Source organism: Lissotriton helveticus, chromosome 8 (assembly GCF_964261635.1).
Source record: "Lissotriton helveticus chromosome 8, aLisHel1.1, whole genome shotgun sequence".
Lineage (NCBI taxonomy): Eukaryota > Metazoa > Chordata > Amphibia > Caudata > Salamandridae > Lissotriton > Lissotriton helveticus.
Window position 1 is genome coordinate 1,600,663,099 of NC_136069.1, and position 16,901 is coordinate 1,600,679,999.

Here is a 16,901-nt window from a genome sequence, read left to right on the forward strand (position 1 = left end):
AGGTAGGTGGCAAACTTCTGCTTAGGATTTAGGGCTGAGTCATTCTGTTTGCCTGCACTCCAGCTATTAGCAGAACTAGAGATTAAGCATCAATGACCTTGACAAAAACACAATGGATGTTCAAACACCAGCTCACGCACAATGATCGTCCAGCAGCCAAATCAAACAGGAACAGAACACAAGGTACTCAACCAAGGAAGCATTGATGAAAAACAGAGGTGGATCTTAACCCGGTTGTGGTAGGAATAGTTGCAAAGTGGCAGTTTAGTCAAGTTAATTCATCTGTGTCCTGACTTTTTTCATTTGTGATTGTCAGTCAAATATAATCAAATGAACCTATAATTGTTAAGCAGCAACACAGAACTTTGCCCCAGAAGCAGAATTAAATGCCATGAGTTCTGTAGCACTGAACGCTATGCTCATGAATGTCCCTCCATGGTGTTACCGATGAGAAAAACACACCAGCCTTTAATCTACAGGAGATCACGTTTTAGAGTCTGGTGAAGTGAAAGGACCCCACAATGCTAACACTCTTGGTCAGACAAGAAATGCTGCATCACAGTGTCCAAGACCACATCAAATCATGAAGGTAACCTTTACTGAGTGATCGCTAGACTAGAAAACACAATTGGGCCAAATGAGCAAATGCAGAGTCAACAAAGTTCATGGCTACTTCGCACCTGTAGGATTCCTGGATCAGTCACAGGAGTACAAAAAAGACAGAGAGAACCAGGCACTAACCCTGGGCAGAAAACTATGCTACACTTGCAGAGTGTGCATAGTTTGCGCAACTACGTGCTACGCGAATCGCACGTAGCACAGTGCAAAAACACATAGCGTAGCGGGCATTTTTTGCTCGCTCTCGGTCCTCAACAGGAAGTAGACGACCACAAGCGAGCAATATCAACATCCCGGCGAGACTTTTTCCTTGTTCGCGATCAGCAACATCAAGTTGCTGATCGCGAGCGTGGAAAATAAACCTCCCGGCAAGATTCTCAACGCGGGAAGGTCAGGTTTCTCATTGCGAGTGGTCGCGTATGCTCACGACCGCTCGCGATGGGAAACCACCAGTCCGCGTTGAAAACGACCGCTTGCAATGTGCATGATGCCGTTCCCAATGATTGCACAGTGAGGACACGCATCCGGCACTGAGCAATCATTGCAAACAGCATCTCCCTACCGCACTAAGCTGTTCGCGTAGCGTGCGTAGTGCAAAGTGCACTTCACGTAGCTACGCATAGCGCGACTACGCGAACTACTCCCAGGGAGGCACCTTAAGCTGTTCCCTCAGTGTTCAAACTGGTAAGTAATCAGAAAAAAACGGCATCATCAATTGAAAAGGTTTGGAGAACAAATATTTCTACTAACTTCAAAGAAAGGGAAGTAACAAAGGAGCAGCAGGCACAAGAGCCAGAAACATCATCGAGAGGGCTAGGCCGCAGAGTGGAAAACAGTGTTGGTGGGACACAATGAAGCTGGTCTAGGCATTTCCTTTAATGAGTAGCTTCCTAAAGTGACCCAGAAACAAAAAAGAAGCCTTGTTGGAATATAACCCACCATAAAATATACACCGGGGTGGAGCAGCTTTGGGGGACATCGCATGGTGCACAGGTGGAGGCGAGGCCAAAATCATGCTCCAATGGTAGTGGACATTCTAACATTTGATAAGGCCCCCAGGTGTAATGTCCCTCTGTGGTGGAATTGACACTGAGGAAAGCCTTATGGTTGAAACACGTCTGTAGAGCGTTCCACTAACTTTTTTAATTCACGCCATGTGCAAGATCTGGTGTTAATAAATTTCACCTGGTAACCTACCCAAGCAGTGTTGGACCCCTTCGTAGTGTGAATGGGTTATTGGACTTCATATATCCAGTGTTAAAGTGCTAGTGCTCTGTTAGATCTATATTACATGCTATTCATCATATTTTGGGTATATCCATTGAAGAGCTCAATGTGGTCCGCGTTATATTCAATCATTGTTTGCAGTTGTTGCATCATATCTTGGAATAAATTCATGTGGCTGCATCTGTTAACACATTATCATCCCCGTTAACTGATCAGGGTTTAAATACCAACAGATCTCAACCTTATTAGTTCATATCACTTCCTATAGTTCATAACCCATAGATGAGTGCAAGGTTTCCAATATTGATATGAAAATATAAAACATAAAATATAAATATTGCATATAAAATGTTTAATATTGAATAAGACCTGAAATGACTCCTTTAAAAAGGTATTAAATTATTGTAAACAAGTGTACAAATCGTCAGTTGTATTCAACCCCCCAGGATGCTTAGAGTCAATTTCAACAATGTATCCTGTCCCCAGCTTTCTGAGTTTCATCTCACTATTACCATCTCTTCTACTGGGGGAGACTGCGTCAATTAAATAATATCTGAGGTCTTTGCTATTGGACTTGTGGAAATCTTTAAAAAGCCGTGCCACCAAGTTTCTGTTGTCCTGATTTGTTACAGCTCGTATGTGTTGGAGCACTCGTTTGTTTGGCTTGAATCTTTGTGCTTCCTATGTATTGTAAACCACATGGGCAAATTAAGACATATACTACATGGTCGGTGTTGCAAGTCAGTAATTTGTGATCTTATGTTCCCTCATGCTAAATGGGGTCTGATAAGTGTTTTTATTGATACCTGGTTAGGTCGCAGCTAAATGTTGCATTGTTTGTGCCTTGCCAGACTGGTAACATCGCTCCTTGCATGCGCTGTGATCTTCACAGCGCGATGACGCTTCTTGCAGCAGTGGGGTATCATCGTGCCCAGAGCAGGCCACTAAACATTCCAATTGAAATTGTACCCACAATTGAAGACACCACACGCAACAATCCAATATTCAGCTGCGAACTAACCAGCGACCCAACGGGATTGAATTCAAGGAGGCATTGTACACCGGCACCACTACGGAGTAAAACCAAATAAACTACAAGACCCATAGTGCACTGAGGCACGCGCCCAAGGAGGCGGGACTATCTGAATAACCGCAGGTGCAAGAGATCCTGCTTAGCTGTACTTGCACCACGAAGCCAAGCCAGTGAACAAGGGGAAACTTGAAACGTGTAGGGCGGATGGCAGACTTCGCGCTGGGTAGCTGTATCTGTTCATGCTGCAGCCTGCCAAGCAATAAATGATGAATCAGAAACATTGCATGTGGTGTCTTCAATTGTGGGAGCAATTTCATTTGGAATATATATATATATATATATATATATATATATATATATATATATATATATATATATATATATATATAAAACTAACTCCGAAATTCCTTTTCTCCACCAAAAGAGAATATCACAAGTCTTCTCATGCTGACAAGCGTGATTTTATTTGGCAACACCAAGCTCCCAACGCGTTTCGGAGACTAATCTCCTTTTTCACAGGCCAGGAGTGAAATACCCAAACAACATTTAAAAGTAAATCCATAAACAATATAAACATACTGCAATGACATAGATGTTTAAACAATGGCAAGTGTCGGCGCCATCTTAGAAGAATAGAAATATAATAGATCGACTTTGAATTCAACTTTTCAAATAGATGCAAAACAGAAAAGCACAATCTAAAATGTAATACAAAGCACAATCAGGCAAAAAATTAGTTAGGTAAATAATGTTATTTTTCCCAAGTGGAGAAAATCAACATTGTCGTATAATTCTATTATAATATGAATTTTGCTATCTATTTCAGCATGTATGAGTCAATTTCAGTTTGATATTGCATAACAAGATGTAGGCCCCACATAATAAACATATTTATAAGTAATTCTACATCAAAGCTCCTTCTGCAATTCCAATGAGATGATTCTTGGGTCTTTCTATAAAATGGTTCTGATAAGAATACTTAGTCTCAGTCTGGCCCTGTGTGCAAAGTAATCTACACTCAAACTTGAATGTCACAGAGATCCTCTCCACAAGGTTGTGCAGAGGTGATGAAAAACTCTGAAAATATATATAAAATGTATATCAACATAATGAAACCATAATTTCTAGCACTTTGAGTCTTCTTACCTTCCTCAGCCGGACACTGGTTTAATCGGTCCTTCCAAATTCTCCAGATCATTTCTTGGTCCCAACGTAAAGTGCGTGTGTGCTGTTTGTAAGGCCTGCTATAAGGGGTCGGTGCGTGGAGGAAGACGAAGGTCCTTGCAATTGCTCTTTGGAAAGAACTATCCAATCCCAACGATGAGACTGAGAAACCTAAAAGTAGTGACGTGTCCGGGATCTCAATTATCCAGGCTCGTATTAGCACATCGAGGATATAGATGGAGTGCTTAATGAAATAGTCCTCCCTGAACACCATGTGATCAGGGAACTCCAGCTTGACCACGCGTTGTCGCCTAGTCTCATGAGGGCCACAAACCCAAAGCTTCTTGAAGACAGGTACTGAAGATTTGGTCAAAGATGAAGCCAAAATTTCAAAGACCACGATCTGCCTCCTCGGACAATAATAGAGAACTTGCAAAGGGTATCCGAGCACAGGAACCTGAGGGGCATTGAGAAACTGGATGGAGGGCTTCTCCAATTCTTGGCCATCTTCAAAGTGTTGTGCGAAGAGCTTAAAGAAAATAAAAATAATGTTAGAAATTCAGGGAAAGTATAGAATTATAAAAGTAAGCAACTATACAAGGTAGGGCTGCTTTAAAGTTAGAACTGTAACAAGGAATTATGAGAGTTTACCATACACCCCCATGTGTACAATGAAACCTCTTCCACCACAGTCTGGTTTGTGGAATTGTGACCAGAAGATGACACAAAACTAGAAATTAATCATGCATTTGTTAATATAATTGCTAACAGTGGACTACCTACTAGCTTTCAAGGGTGTAAGCTGTGAATATTGAAGCTCAAATATCAAAGACACAGAATAACATTACAACAATATTGAGGGACAACATACTGAAAGGTACATTTCTATATATTTTCCATACCTAGTTCCACATATAAGTACCTTGGTAACATAACAAGTTACATAGATGTGGACTAAAGAATAGTAAATCCTTATCTCCCTCTATGCACTTACCTTTCGATATGTTGTCCTTTGATGTGGAATTAATGATATTCTGTCTCATCAGTATTTTGGATTCATAATTTCCTATTGCAATCCTTTGAAGATGACTTTCAATGTTGTTAACAATTTCATTTGAAAACTGGATTCAAGCTATCCTGGCTGATGAGGGGTGAAACCCCAAAACCGGTCCGAGGATGCTTGTTTCCGGTCCAGGGAGGACCTCATTTGCCAGTCCGGGCTGGACTGTTCCCATGAGGCACAAGGTCAAGACTGATTTGCATACAGCCAGGTCTAAACTGGAGTGGCATGGTGAGCAAAAGAATGATGGATTTAACCCATATCTCTAGCCTGGGGTGAATGTTTTGATTTGTACTGCATTCCGTCCATCAATTCTCTGTCTTTTGTTGTACCCAGATGGGCTGAGAATGTAAAATGCATTTCTTTGAGCACCCAGAGGAGGTGTTGCCTGTTAGTACTGGTGAAAAGTCCTCTGTATGGGAAAGATTTGTACCCCTGTCCTGAGTGCCCAACTATACTGTTGTCTGGCCCCTAATGCAGATTTTTTGCCATAGGCAAACATGAAACATGCATGTGCACCATGACATAGGCCTGTTTCATGCATAGCAGTCTTGTTGAAAAGGGAGGGGTGCCCAAATCACCACAGGCCTTAAGCAGCATGTGAGCGGTGGTGGCAGTTTACCGTGTAGAGATCAGTAGTAGTGAACAGGACCTTTTTACCCTGTGTCACTGAAGTGAGGCTTACAGGCTAAATCATCTTTTTGAAAGTTCTGCTGCTGTGTGCTTAACTCAACATTGGCCTAAATCAGGTACGGTGTGGAGTGCTGGGCAGAGAAGAGTAGATACGCTGGTTGTATGTGTGCCTGGGAAGGGTAAAGTAGAAAGATGGAGTAGTACTGTGCAGTGCATGTGTGGTTAGTACATGGAATGGGTGTATGTATGCCGGGAGGAATACATTACATGAAAGATGTAGTGCTGTGCAGTGCATGTGTGAATAAAGCATGCGCTGAGTGTATGTGTGATTGTGTGAAGTACAATACCTGAAGGGTGAACCGTTATGCAGTGTGCACATAATGAGTGCTTGTGCTGGCAGTGTGTGTGTTTTGGGTTAAGGCACCCTGGTTAAAGATAGAAAGGCCAGTGCTGAACAGTGCACACAGACTGAGAAAGTGTGCTGAAACCAAGTCTACATGTGAGGGTACAATGCATAGAGCTATTAGTGCTGAACAGAAAGTGTACTATGAATGTACACTGAGTGAGTGTGCCTGCAGTGGTACACTGTATCGAGGATCATGGGCTCCATTTTGGGAAGCAGAGGCCTGCTGCATTCCTTTGGACTGGGTGGGACTCACTGGAGGGAAAAGGAAGAGTCTCCTTTTACATATCAAAATATTGTTCTTTGATTAGAGATAAATCACAAAGAAGAGGCCTGGACACTTCTCAGGAAGGGAGATGGGACTGATAAGAGAATCAGAAAGAACAGGGTTGGGGGTCTGGGTTTAACCTTAAGATGGGTATATCACCGTGGCTGACATTCAGGTGTGAACTCTAATCACTCCCATGAATTTTGTTGTGGACAATCATTTTCCGAGTCCTGTGTGCTGTGAAGTCCTCTTTCGTGAAGGAAGATGAAAAAGAGAAGTGCCCACTTCAAAAGAAGCAGAACCTCAACATAAAACTTCAAAGTCCCAGACCCTAAATTACATTTGGTGTTTCGGAGAGGGCTAAGAAGGGGAGGTTGAGGCCCCAAAAATGTGTAATCTGCCAAGCAGCCAGATGGGCCGTGTGAGAAGGAGAAGCTCTGCAAGACTTCTGCCTGTGACCAGGACTGGGGGCCAAGGCCTGCTAGCCTTCCTCCTGGGTGAGGGGACATCACCCAGTGAAGCCAAGGCCACCTGTCCTGGAGCCTGCAGACCAAGCACCTGGCTGCTTGCCAAGACCAGTGTGCCCTGTGAGGAAGAGAAGATCTCTTGATGAAAGAGACTCCAGACATACCTGTAGAAAAGACTGCAGGTGGCTACAGAGACTACAGGAGACCACAGATTCTACAGGACTACATAAGACTCTAGGAATCCTGACTGATGAAGGAGATTTCAGGCATGCCTGTAGAAAAGACTGCAGAAGACTACAGAGGCTACAGGAGACCATGGATTCTACAGGACTACGTAAGACTCTAGGAAGCCTGACCGATGAAAGAGACTCCAGACATACCTGCAGAAAAGACTGCAGAAGGCTACAGAGACAACAGGAGACCACAGATTCTACAGGACTAGAGAAGACTCTAGGAAGCCTGACCAATGATAGAGACTCCAAACATATCCATTTAAAAGACTGCAGATGGCTATAAAGACTACAAGAGACTACATATTCTATATGACTACATAAGACTCTAGGAATTCTGACTGATGGAGATTTCAGGTATGCCTGTAGAAAAGACTGCATAAGACTACAGAGGCTACAGGAGACCATGGATTCTACAGGACTACGTAAGACTCTAGGAAGCCTAACCAATGAAAGAGACTCCAGACATACCCGTAGAAATTTCTACAGATGGCTACACAGACTACAGGAGACCACAGATTCTACAGGACCAGAGAAGACTCCAGGAAACCTGACCAGTGAAAGAGACTCCAGATATGCCAGTAGAAAAGACTGCAGGAGGATACAGGCAGTGCCAGAAACTAGAGACTTTACAGGGATACAGAAGTTTGAAGGAATCCTGACTGTTGAAGGAGACTACATATAGAAAGAGATTAGAAATAAACATCCAATGTCCACCTGGCCTTGGTGAATTGAGGTCAAGCTGAGTCATTAAATAGACATGGAACTTTCTGAAACTTTCACAAAAGCCATAAATGGATTACCCAGGTCCCAATTTAACTTCATCAAGAAATAATTTTGATTTACAAATATGCTTACAATACGAGTTACTGATTTACAGCATATTGTGATAGATCTCTGTCTAATCTGTGTAATTAGCTTTTTACCAGTTACACAGTTGCCACACAGTCTGACAGAACTAGGCGTTTGAGGAATAAGAAATATTCTTTCCCAGCTGAACCTTGCTAATCTGCCGTCTCCGGAACCTACTTCAAAGGTGCTATTTTCATGTCACATCTTTAGACGAGACTTTAGGTGCATTGCCCATAAAAGTAACTAACCTCTCGTAAGGTCACACTATACCTGTTCACACCTTTTCATCATTCAGAGAAAGTCTGAAGACCAGATGCTGTGCAGACTCCATTCACCTGAGCACACACATCACTAAAGCTAGGAACAGGACTCTTTTTGAAAATTTCTCAGACTGAAACACATTTGAAGCCCTGCAATGTCTCCACAGATAACCAGACCCATTTACAGAGGAAATTGACTCCACCCTTGTCCCATCAACCCAAGGAACACCCTGGGGGTGCTGAGGTCCTCCTCTCTATAATCTTGGGGCCCGATTAACAAAATGAATTTAAGACTAAATCCTAAACTCACTACTATTTGGTATTCACAGAATGCTCTTACTACTTTCGGGATTCACAGAGTGAATTTACTACTTTCGGGATTCACAGATTGAACTTACTACTTTCAGTATTCACAGAATAGATTTAAGACTACTAACTTTACGTCCGCACTTGTGCTTGAAATTCCGGCCCGGGGGCGGAGTTTCTGGCTTGGAGGAGGAGCTTGCAGCTTGGAGGTAGAGCTTTCAGCTCAGAGGTGGGGATTTAGCCATGGCTAAAATCTCCACCTCTGGGCTGCAAGCTCTGCCTCCGGGCCGCAAGCTCCGCACCCAAGCCGGAAGCTCCGCCTCCGGCCCGGAATTTCCAGCCCGAGTGCAGACGTAAAGTTAGTAGTCTTAAATCTATTCTGTGAATACCGAAAGTAGTAAGTTCATTCTGTGAATCCCGAAAGTAGTAAGTTCACTCTGTGAATCCCGAAAGTAGTTAGGGCCCGATGTAGGTCACCAAATACCGGTCGGTAACGGCCGAATTCGGCCGTTACCGACCAGTATTTGGTGATTGAGATGTAGGGGGCTATATCTTACAGATTCGGTAAATTTACCGATTAGGTAAATTTACCGAATCTGTCAAATACCGAATCGGTAATTTTTCCGATTCGGAAACTTCCTGATGTAGGTAACACTGTTTCCAGTGCTACAGGCCTTTCAGATTCGGTATTTTACCACCCAATCCAATTAGGTGGTTAAATACCGAATCCAGGTGTGCATGCACATGTGTGCATGCACACCTATGACATGTGACAGACAGACATGCCCTTAGGGCATGTCTGTGTGCCACATGGCACACATGCCTGTATTTGGGGTACTAGAGGGTGTCAAAGTGACACCCCCTGCACCCTTGCTAAAATCGGTATTTACCGAATCGGTAAATACCGATTCGGTAATGCCCATTGATTCCTATGGGCTTCAATGCCCATAGGAATCAATGGGCATTACCGATTCGGTATTTACAGAATCGGTAAATACCGAATCTCAATGATTCGGTATTTACCGAATCTGAAATACCTACATCTCCCCTCCTCTTTTTTACCACTTCTTAAATACCTATTCGGTATGAATCTGTATTTAAGAAGTGGTAAAAAAGATTTACCTACATCGGGCCCTAAGTGCATTCTGTGATTACCAAATAATAGTAAGTTTAGGATTTAGTCTTAAATTCATTCTGTGAATCGGGCCCTTGGTTTGCTGAAGCCTTTAACACATACTCATTATCACATTTAATATTTTGGTATTGAATCTTTCTAGATTTTCCATGAAACATCTCAGTGAATGACTAAGACATTTTAATCCAAAGAAATTCTATAGTTGTAATTGTTGGGCATGTTTGCTTAATCTTAACCCTTTGTATCCAAAGTGGTTAATGGATTATCATCACTCCAAAGACTATTTCCTTATACCATGTTCTTAACATTTTTGTGGTTATTCTGTTGAAAAAAATAATTCCTTTTCTCTGACATTGGTTAGCTATCTTTGTAGCTGGCCCTTTCTACCAAAAGGTGAGCTCTGAGGTGCCCTCTGCCCACGTTTTTGAGACCTAGGTTAAGTACTTAAAACAATGTTGGTCATTCTTCCAACATAGGCTGCTATTTGAATAATTTATAGCAGCAAGCATTTTAAGGCTGAACACGGCTACACACGCCTCCCTTCTACAGAAGATTATATCCTTACATTTTACTATGGAGCTGGTTTGGAATAATTTTTGCATAGCCCGAATGCTGTGAAACCAAAGCATGGACAGGACAGTTCCCCCTTCCCTCCCAAGTATAAGCAAACAAATGTGTAATATAGTCCACCCCTGACACTTAGAGAATGTTACCGCTGATACCCATAAAAAATCCTTAGACACTATGCTGTGGTGTTAAAATCCCAATGCAAATAAAATAAGTAAATACTATAGCCTTATAGCCCGCCGTAGCGGGCTATACCGGCTATTAAAGGCCCTCTCCAGCATTAAAGGCCCGAGCCGAAGGCGAGGGCCTTTAACAAGGGAGAGGGACTTTCATAGTCGGTATCAATCAATCAATCAATCAATCAAGGCATTTATAGAGCGCACTACTCACCCGTAGGGTCTCAAGGCGCTAGGGGGGGGGGGGGGGGGGGGGAGTGCCGTTACTGCTCGAACAGCCAGGTCTTGAGCTTCTTCCTGAAGGAGAGGTGGTCTTGGGTCAGGCGCAGGTCGGTTGGGAGGGAGTTCCAGGTCTTGGCGGCCAGGTAGGAGAAGGACCTTCCTCCTGTTGTCGCTCTTCGGATGCGGGGGACGGCGGCGAGGGCGTGGCTGGTTGATCTGAGGTGGCGCTTGGGAGCGTAGAAGTTGATTCGGTTGTTGAGGTAGCTCGGGCCTTGGTCGTGTAGGGCTTTGTGTGCGTGGGTGAGGAGGCGGAAGGTGATTCTTTTGTTGACGGGGAGCCAGTGCAGGTCTCTCAGATGTCCGGAAATGTGGCTGTTTCGTGGGATGTCGAGGATGAGTCTGGCTGAGGCGTTCTGGATCCGCTGGAGTCTCTTCTGGAGCTTGGCGGTGGTTCCGGCGTAGAGGGCGTTGCCGTAGTCCAGTCGGCTGGTGACGAGGGCCTGGGTGACAGTCTTCCTGGTCTCGGTGGGGATCCACCAGAAGATCTTCCGTACCATGCGCAGGATGTTAAAGCACGACGAGGAGACGGCGTTGACTTGTCTGGTCATGGAGAGGGAAGAGTCCAGGATGAAGCCCAGGTTGCGTGCGTGGTCCGTCGGTTTGGGTGCGGTGCCCAGGGCGGGGGGCCACCAGGAGTCGTCCCAGGCGGAGGGCGAGGAGCCCAGGATGAGGACCTCCGTCTTGTCTGAGTTCAGTTTCAGGCGGCTGGTCGTCATCCACTCGGCTACATCTCTCATCCCTTCGTGTAGGTCGGCTCTGGCGGCGGCGGGGTCGTTGGTCAGGGAGAGGATTAGCTGGGTGTCGTCGGCGTAGGAGAATATGTTGAGGTTGTGTTGGCGTGCGATGGCCGCGAGGGGGCTCATGTAGACGTTGAAGAGGGTGGGACTCAACGAGGATCCTTGAGGGACGCCGCAGATGACTTCGGTGGCCTCTGACTTGTACGGTGGTAGGCGGACTCTCTGTGTTCTTCCGTCGAGGAAGGAGGTGATCCATTCCAGTGCCTTCTCCTGGATTCCGATGTTGCCGAGGCGCTGCACTAGGGTGCGGTGGCAGACAGTGTCGAATGCCGCGGAGAGGTCCAGGAGGATAAGGGCCGCTGTTTCTCCGTTGTCCATCATGGCTCGGATGTCATCGGTGGCAGCGATGAGGGCGGTCTCGGTGCTGTGGTTGGCTCGGAAGCCAGACTGTGAGGGGTCGAGGGATCCATTCATCTCGAGGAAGGCGGCCAGCTGTTTATTGACGGTCTTTTCGATGACTTTGGCCGGGAACGGGAGGAGCGAGATGGGACGGTAATTCTTGAGTTCGGTGGGGTCCGCTGTAGGTTTCTTGAGTAGAGCGCTGAGTTCTGCGTGCTTCCAGCTCTCCGGGAAGGTGGCGGTGTCGAAGGAGGTGTTGATAATGTCCCGCAGGTGGGGTGCGATGACAACGTCGGCCTTGTTGAAGACGTGGTGAGGGCAGGGGTCGGTCGGAGATCCGGAGTGGACGGAGTTCATTGTGCGGACGGTGTCTTCGGTGCTGATCGGAGTCCAGGCGCGGAGGGTGGTGGTGGGTGGCGTTGCTGCGGTTGTGGCGTGCGTCGGTTGGATGCTGAAGCTGTTGTGTATGTCCGCGATCTTGTTGTGGAAGTAGGAGGCGAGGGAGTTGCAGAGGTCTTGCGACGGGGTGATGTCGTTGTTTCCGGCGTTAGGGCTGGAGAGCTCCTTCACGATGTTGAAGAGTTCCTTGCAGTTGTGTGCGTTGTTGTCCAGCCGGTCCTTGTATGCATTTTTCTTGGTGGCACGGATCAGTTGGTGGTGTTTCCGGGTGGCGAGCTTGAGGGTGTTCATGTTGTCCATTGTTGGTTCCCTTCGCCAGGCTTTCTCGAGGGCTCTGCAGTTCTTCTTGGAGCTCTTGAGTTTGTCGGTGAACCATGGGGCTTTTCTGCTGCCGGGTCTGCTGGGCGGGGTCCTCAGCGGGGCGAGTTCGTCCGCGCAGTTGCTGATCCACTTCGTGAGGTTGTCGGCGGCCTGGCTGGGGTTCGCTGAGCCGGCAGGAGGGTGCTGGCTCAGGGAGGCGGTGAGCTGGTCGGCTGTGATCTTGTTCCAGCTTCTTCGGGCAACCTGTTGCTGGTGGTGGTGGATCGTCGTTCTTTTGAAGGTGAAGTGGAAGCAGCTGTGGTCCGTCCAGTGGAGTTCTGTTGCGTGGCTGAAGGCGATGTCTTTGCTGGATGAGAAGATGGCGTCGAGTGTGTGTCCGGCGAGGTGGGTGGGGGTGGACACCAGCTGCTTGAGTCCGAGGTTGGCGAGGTTGTCGAGCAGGGTGATGGTGTTACGGTCGCTGTTGTTCTCCAGGTGGAAGTTGAGGTCCCCCAGGAGGATGTAGTCGGCGGAGGGGAGGGCATGCGGGCTGATGAAGTCGGCGATGTCCTCGCTGAATCGTGTGCGTGGTCCCGGGGGTCGGTAGATCAGGGTGCCTCTGAGGGTGGTCTTCGGGTCGGTGTGGATCTGGAAGTGCAGGTGTTCGGCGGTGGTCAGGGTGTCGTCGGTGTTGGTCGTGATGCGGATGGTGTCTCTGTGGATGATGGCGATGCCTCCTCCCGTCTGGTTGGCGGTGCGGTCCCTCCGGGTGATCTTGTAGCCCTCTGGGATGGCGATGGCGATGTCGGGCGCTGAGGAGGCGTTCATCCAGGTCTCCGTGAGGAAGGCGATGTCAGGGGCTGTGGTGTCGAGAAGGTTCCAGAGTTCGATGGCGTGTCTGTGGACGGAGCGGGTGTTGAGCAGGATGCACTTGAGGTGGTTGCTGCTGATGTTCGGCTTGGCTGGTGCAGGGTAGGTCCGGATGCAGGAGAACTTGCAGGCGTGGCAGCTGAAGGGTCCGTGGGTGTGGTTCGGGGTGGCTCGGTGGCACCCCGGGATGCCGCCGGTGTTGAGTGCGATGAGTTCGGCGGCGTTGTAGGTTCGTCGGGTCGTCTTCCGTCGGTGGGGGCCAGGGGTCCTGGCACTGGGCGCGGTCCAGGCGCGGACGGGCGCAGACGGGCTTACCTTTGGCGCACCTTCGGCGCTCAATCGGTGCTCCCGCTGCGCGCGTCCGCTGCGCGGTCGCTGATGGGGCGTCATAAATAAGGAGCCGGGAGGGAGGGTCAGGCGGGGTGGCCAATGGGCAGGGAGGGGAGGCGGGACTGGAGGCGGAGGAGGAGACTGGGGCGGCGGCGGGAGAACGGGGGTCAAGTGACCGGGTCAGCGGCGGCGGTCAGCGGGTGAGGAGGGGGCAGCGGCGGCAAGCAGACAGCGTCCGGTGGTTCCTGCGAGGCAGGCAGGCTGTAGGCAGAGGCAGCGACTCACTCACCACGCACAGCGGTAGGCAGGCAGCGGCAAGCAGGCAGGCGGCAGAGCAGTGGGGAGGAGCGACCGGCTGTGGCAGCACAGGGGATCACACTGACCAGTCCGCCACAGTCCTTTTAAATAAGGAGCCGGGAGGGAGGGTCAGGCGGGGTGGCCAATGGGCAGGGAGGGGAGGCGGGACTGGAGGCGGAGGAGGAGACTGGGGCGGCGGCAGGAGAACGGGGGTCAAGTGACCGGGTCAGCGGCGGCGGTCAGCGGGTGAGGAGGGGGCAGCGGCGGCAAGCAGAGAGCGTCCGGTGGTTCCTGCGAGGCAGGCAGGCTGTAGGCAGAGGCAGCGGCTCACTCACCACGCACAGCGGTAGGCAGGCAGCGGCAAGCAGGCAGGCGGCAGAGCAGTGGGGAGGAGCGACCGGCTGTGGGGGCACAGGGGGTCACACTGACCAGTCCGCCACAGTCCTTTTAAATAAGGAGCCGGGAGGGAGGGTCAGGCGGGGTGGCCAATGGGCAGGGAGGGGAGGCGGGACTGGAGGCGGAGGAGGAGACTGGGGCGGCGGCGGGAGAACGGGGGTCAAGTGACCGGGTCAGCGGCGGCGGTCAGCGGGTGAGGAGGGGGCAGCGGCGGCAAGCAGAGAGCGTCCGGTGGTTCCTGCGAGGCAGGCAGGCTGTAGGCAGAGGCAGCGACTCACTCACCACGCACAGCGGTAGGCAGGCAGCGGCAAGCAGGCAGGCGGCAGAGCAGTGGGGAGGAGCGACCGGCTGTGGGGGCACAGGGGGAGCCCAGCTACGAAGGGCTATAAGGCTATTAGAACATTCTGCCACTAGAGAGTAGAATATTCTAACAAATAAAACAAAGCTCTAAGGGAGCGTGAGGGGATTGGAATCCCATTGGACTCCCTGAAGCCTTTGTTCACAGCCAGAGCTGTGAACAAAGAAACATTGGAATGTTGGAGCTCCGTGCTTCTACCAGCCATTACAAGCCCGGAGCACTCCACTGTTTTCAATGGAGCTCTCAACATTCCAATGTTCCAATAAATATTAGACCATCTGTACTACCTAGGATGATAGATAGGATGATAGAGACCCACATTGGTTCTGTATACATTACATCCTCCATCATCACAATTAAGAAGGGAGCATTAGTAGCATTTACTCAGACCACCAAGACGTTTTTAGTCGAAGTTAGGGATGTGTAAAGTTAGCAGTTGGCAAGTCTCAACTTTCCTTATTTTTGCCATGATTTTACTCTTTTGGCAACTTCTCAACCTTCCATGCATAGGTTACTGGATATTCTCTAATATTCTGTTTTTAGTGCACTGTATTGTACTTTAATTGCAGTTATATAGCGCTTACTCCCCGATATGAAGCGATGACATGCCATATGGCAAGTAGCACAATAATCTGGAACTCAAGTTTAGAGGTTAATTTTGTGGTTTTTGTTGTTGACTTTAGTGCTGTGGTCTCGGAAGTAGCCCTTTCATAAATGACCAGAGTTTGTTTGTGGTGAGATCAAAGGGGTTTAGATGCTGTATATAGAGGGGTGGGAGATATTATGGGAGATTGGTTCTTGCAAATGATAAGTGAGGTGAATAGATAGTGGTGGATGCTCTTACTAGGAACATGGGGCCATGTGTATCAAAAAGTCATTTTGCGATTCTCAAATAGCGATATTTTGCAAATCGCTATTTGAGAATCGCAAAATGCTATGTATGTAGGATTTGCAATACATTTTGCGCATCCAACATATTCCTTAATTGTGAATCGCAAATTGCGATTCGCAATTAAGGAATACCTCCTCATTCATTCCTATGGGCCTAGAGACCCATAGGAATGACTGGGAAGACATTCTCAATTTGCGATTAGCAATTAGCTAATCGCAAATTGAGAATGCAATGTCAAGGGTACAGGGGTGTCAAAAGCACACCCTGTTGCACCCCTGAAATAAGCATGGGTGCACATGTGGCGCACATACATGCCCTAAGGGCATGTATGTGCTTCACATTGCACTTTGAAAAATGCAAAAAAGTGAATTTTTCAAAGAAATCGCAAATTACCACCAACTTGAAGTTGGTGGTAATTTGCAATTCCTTAAGGCCAAATTGCACTTTTTTGGTGCTTCTTACATTGCATTTAAGGAATCGCAAAATTTGAGATTCCTTAAATGCAATTGCAAAATAAGGAATCGCAAATTTTGCGATTCCTTATTTTGCCTTAATACATACCATTTGGCAAAATTGCATTCGCAAACGCCGAAATTCTGTGATACATATGGCCCTTAGTTGTCAGTGCTAGTACTGGTTGGATATGTGAGCTTGTGTGGGTGATTGGTTGAATAGATAGGTCTTAGAAAACTTAGAAGGTTGAAATATTGTAGGCAAGTGATTTCCAAATTAGGAGAAGCAGCAGTTAGGGGCTATGAGTGGAAATAGGACAGTTCACCCAGATGCAAACAGAACCGTAAGCCGAAGGGTTGCAGCTTTGTATAGAAGTTGGATACCGAAGTGAAATTTGGAATAGGAGCAGAATAAGGATACAGGATATGTAAAGGATTGTAACTAGTGGATCATCATAAACCAAAGTCCTTGTTGTTTTGTGCAAGCATTATGCATTATTGTGGGAGGGGTTTGTTGGATTTCATGCATACTTGACCAGATGATGAAAAAGTCGATTATTTGAGTGTTTGATAGTACTTTAGTTACACACCTGATTAAACAGGGACTGGGTAAGAAGATGATTATGTGCACAGTAGGATTGATTGAGTCTTTTCATTGGATTTCTGCAAATTGTCCCGAACTTCTGATTGTGTCCAGATCAGGCTTTGTTTCTGCTGTGCAGATGATGATGCATCTGCATCAGGGAATCCATGATGGTCCAGTTGGGAGTAGCCAGCCTTTAACCATTCT

The 16,901-nt window shown here is 47.5% G+C and overlaps 1 protein-coding gene across 1 annotated transcript in view; it reads right to left on the reverse strand.

Moving 5' to 3' along the window:
* The window catches only part of LOC144772081 (protein sel-1 homolog 3-like), a 397,544-nt gene that overhangs the window by 338,425 nt on the left and 42,218 nt on the right, over positions 1-16,901 (reverse strand). The window contains exon 3 of the mRNA XM_078656264.1: positions 4,025-4,571. Within this exon, the coding sequence (XP_078512390.1) occupies positions 4,025-4,571 (547 nt within the window). The remainder of the gene's footprint in view (positions 1-4,024; positions 4,572-16,901) is intronic.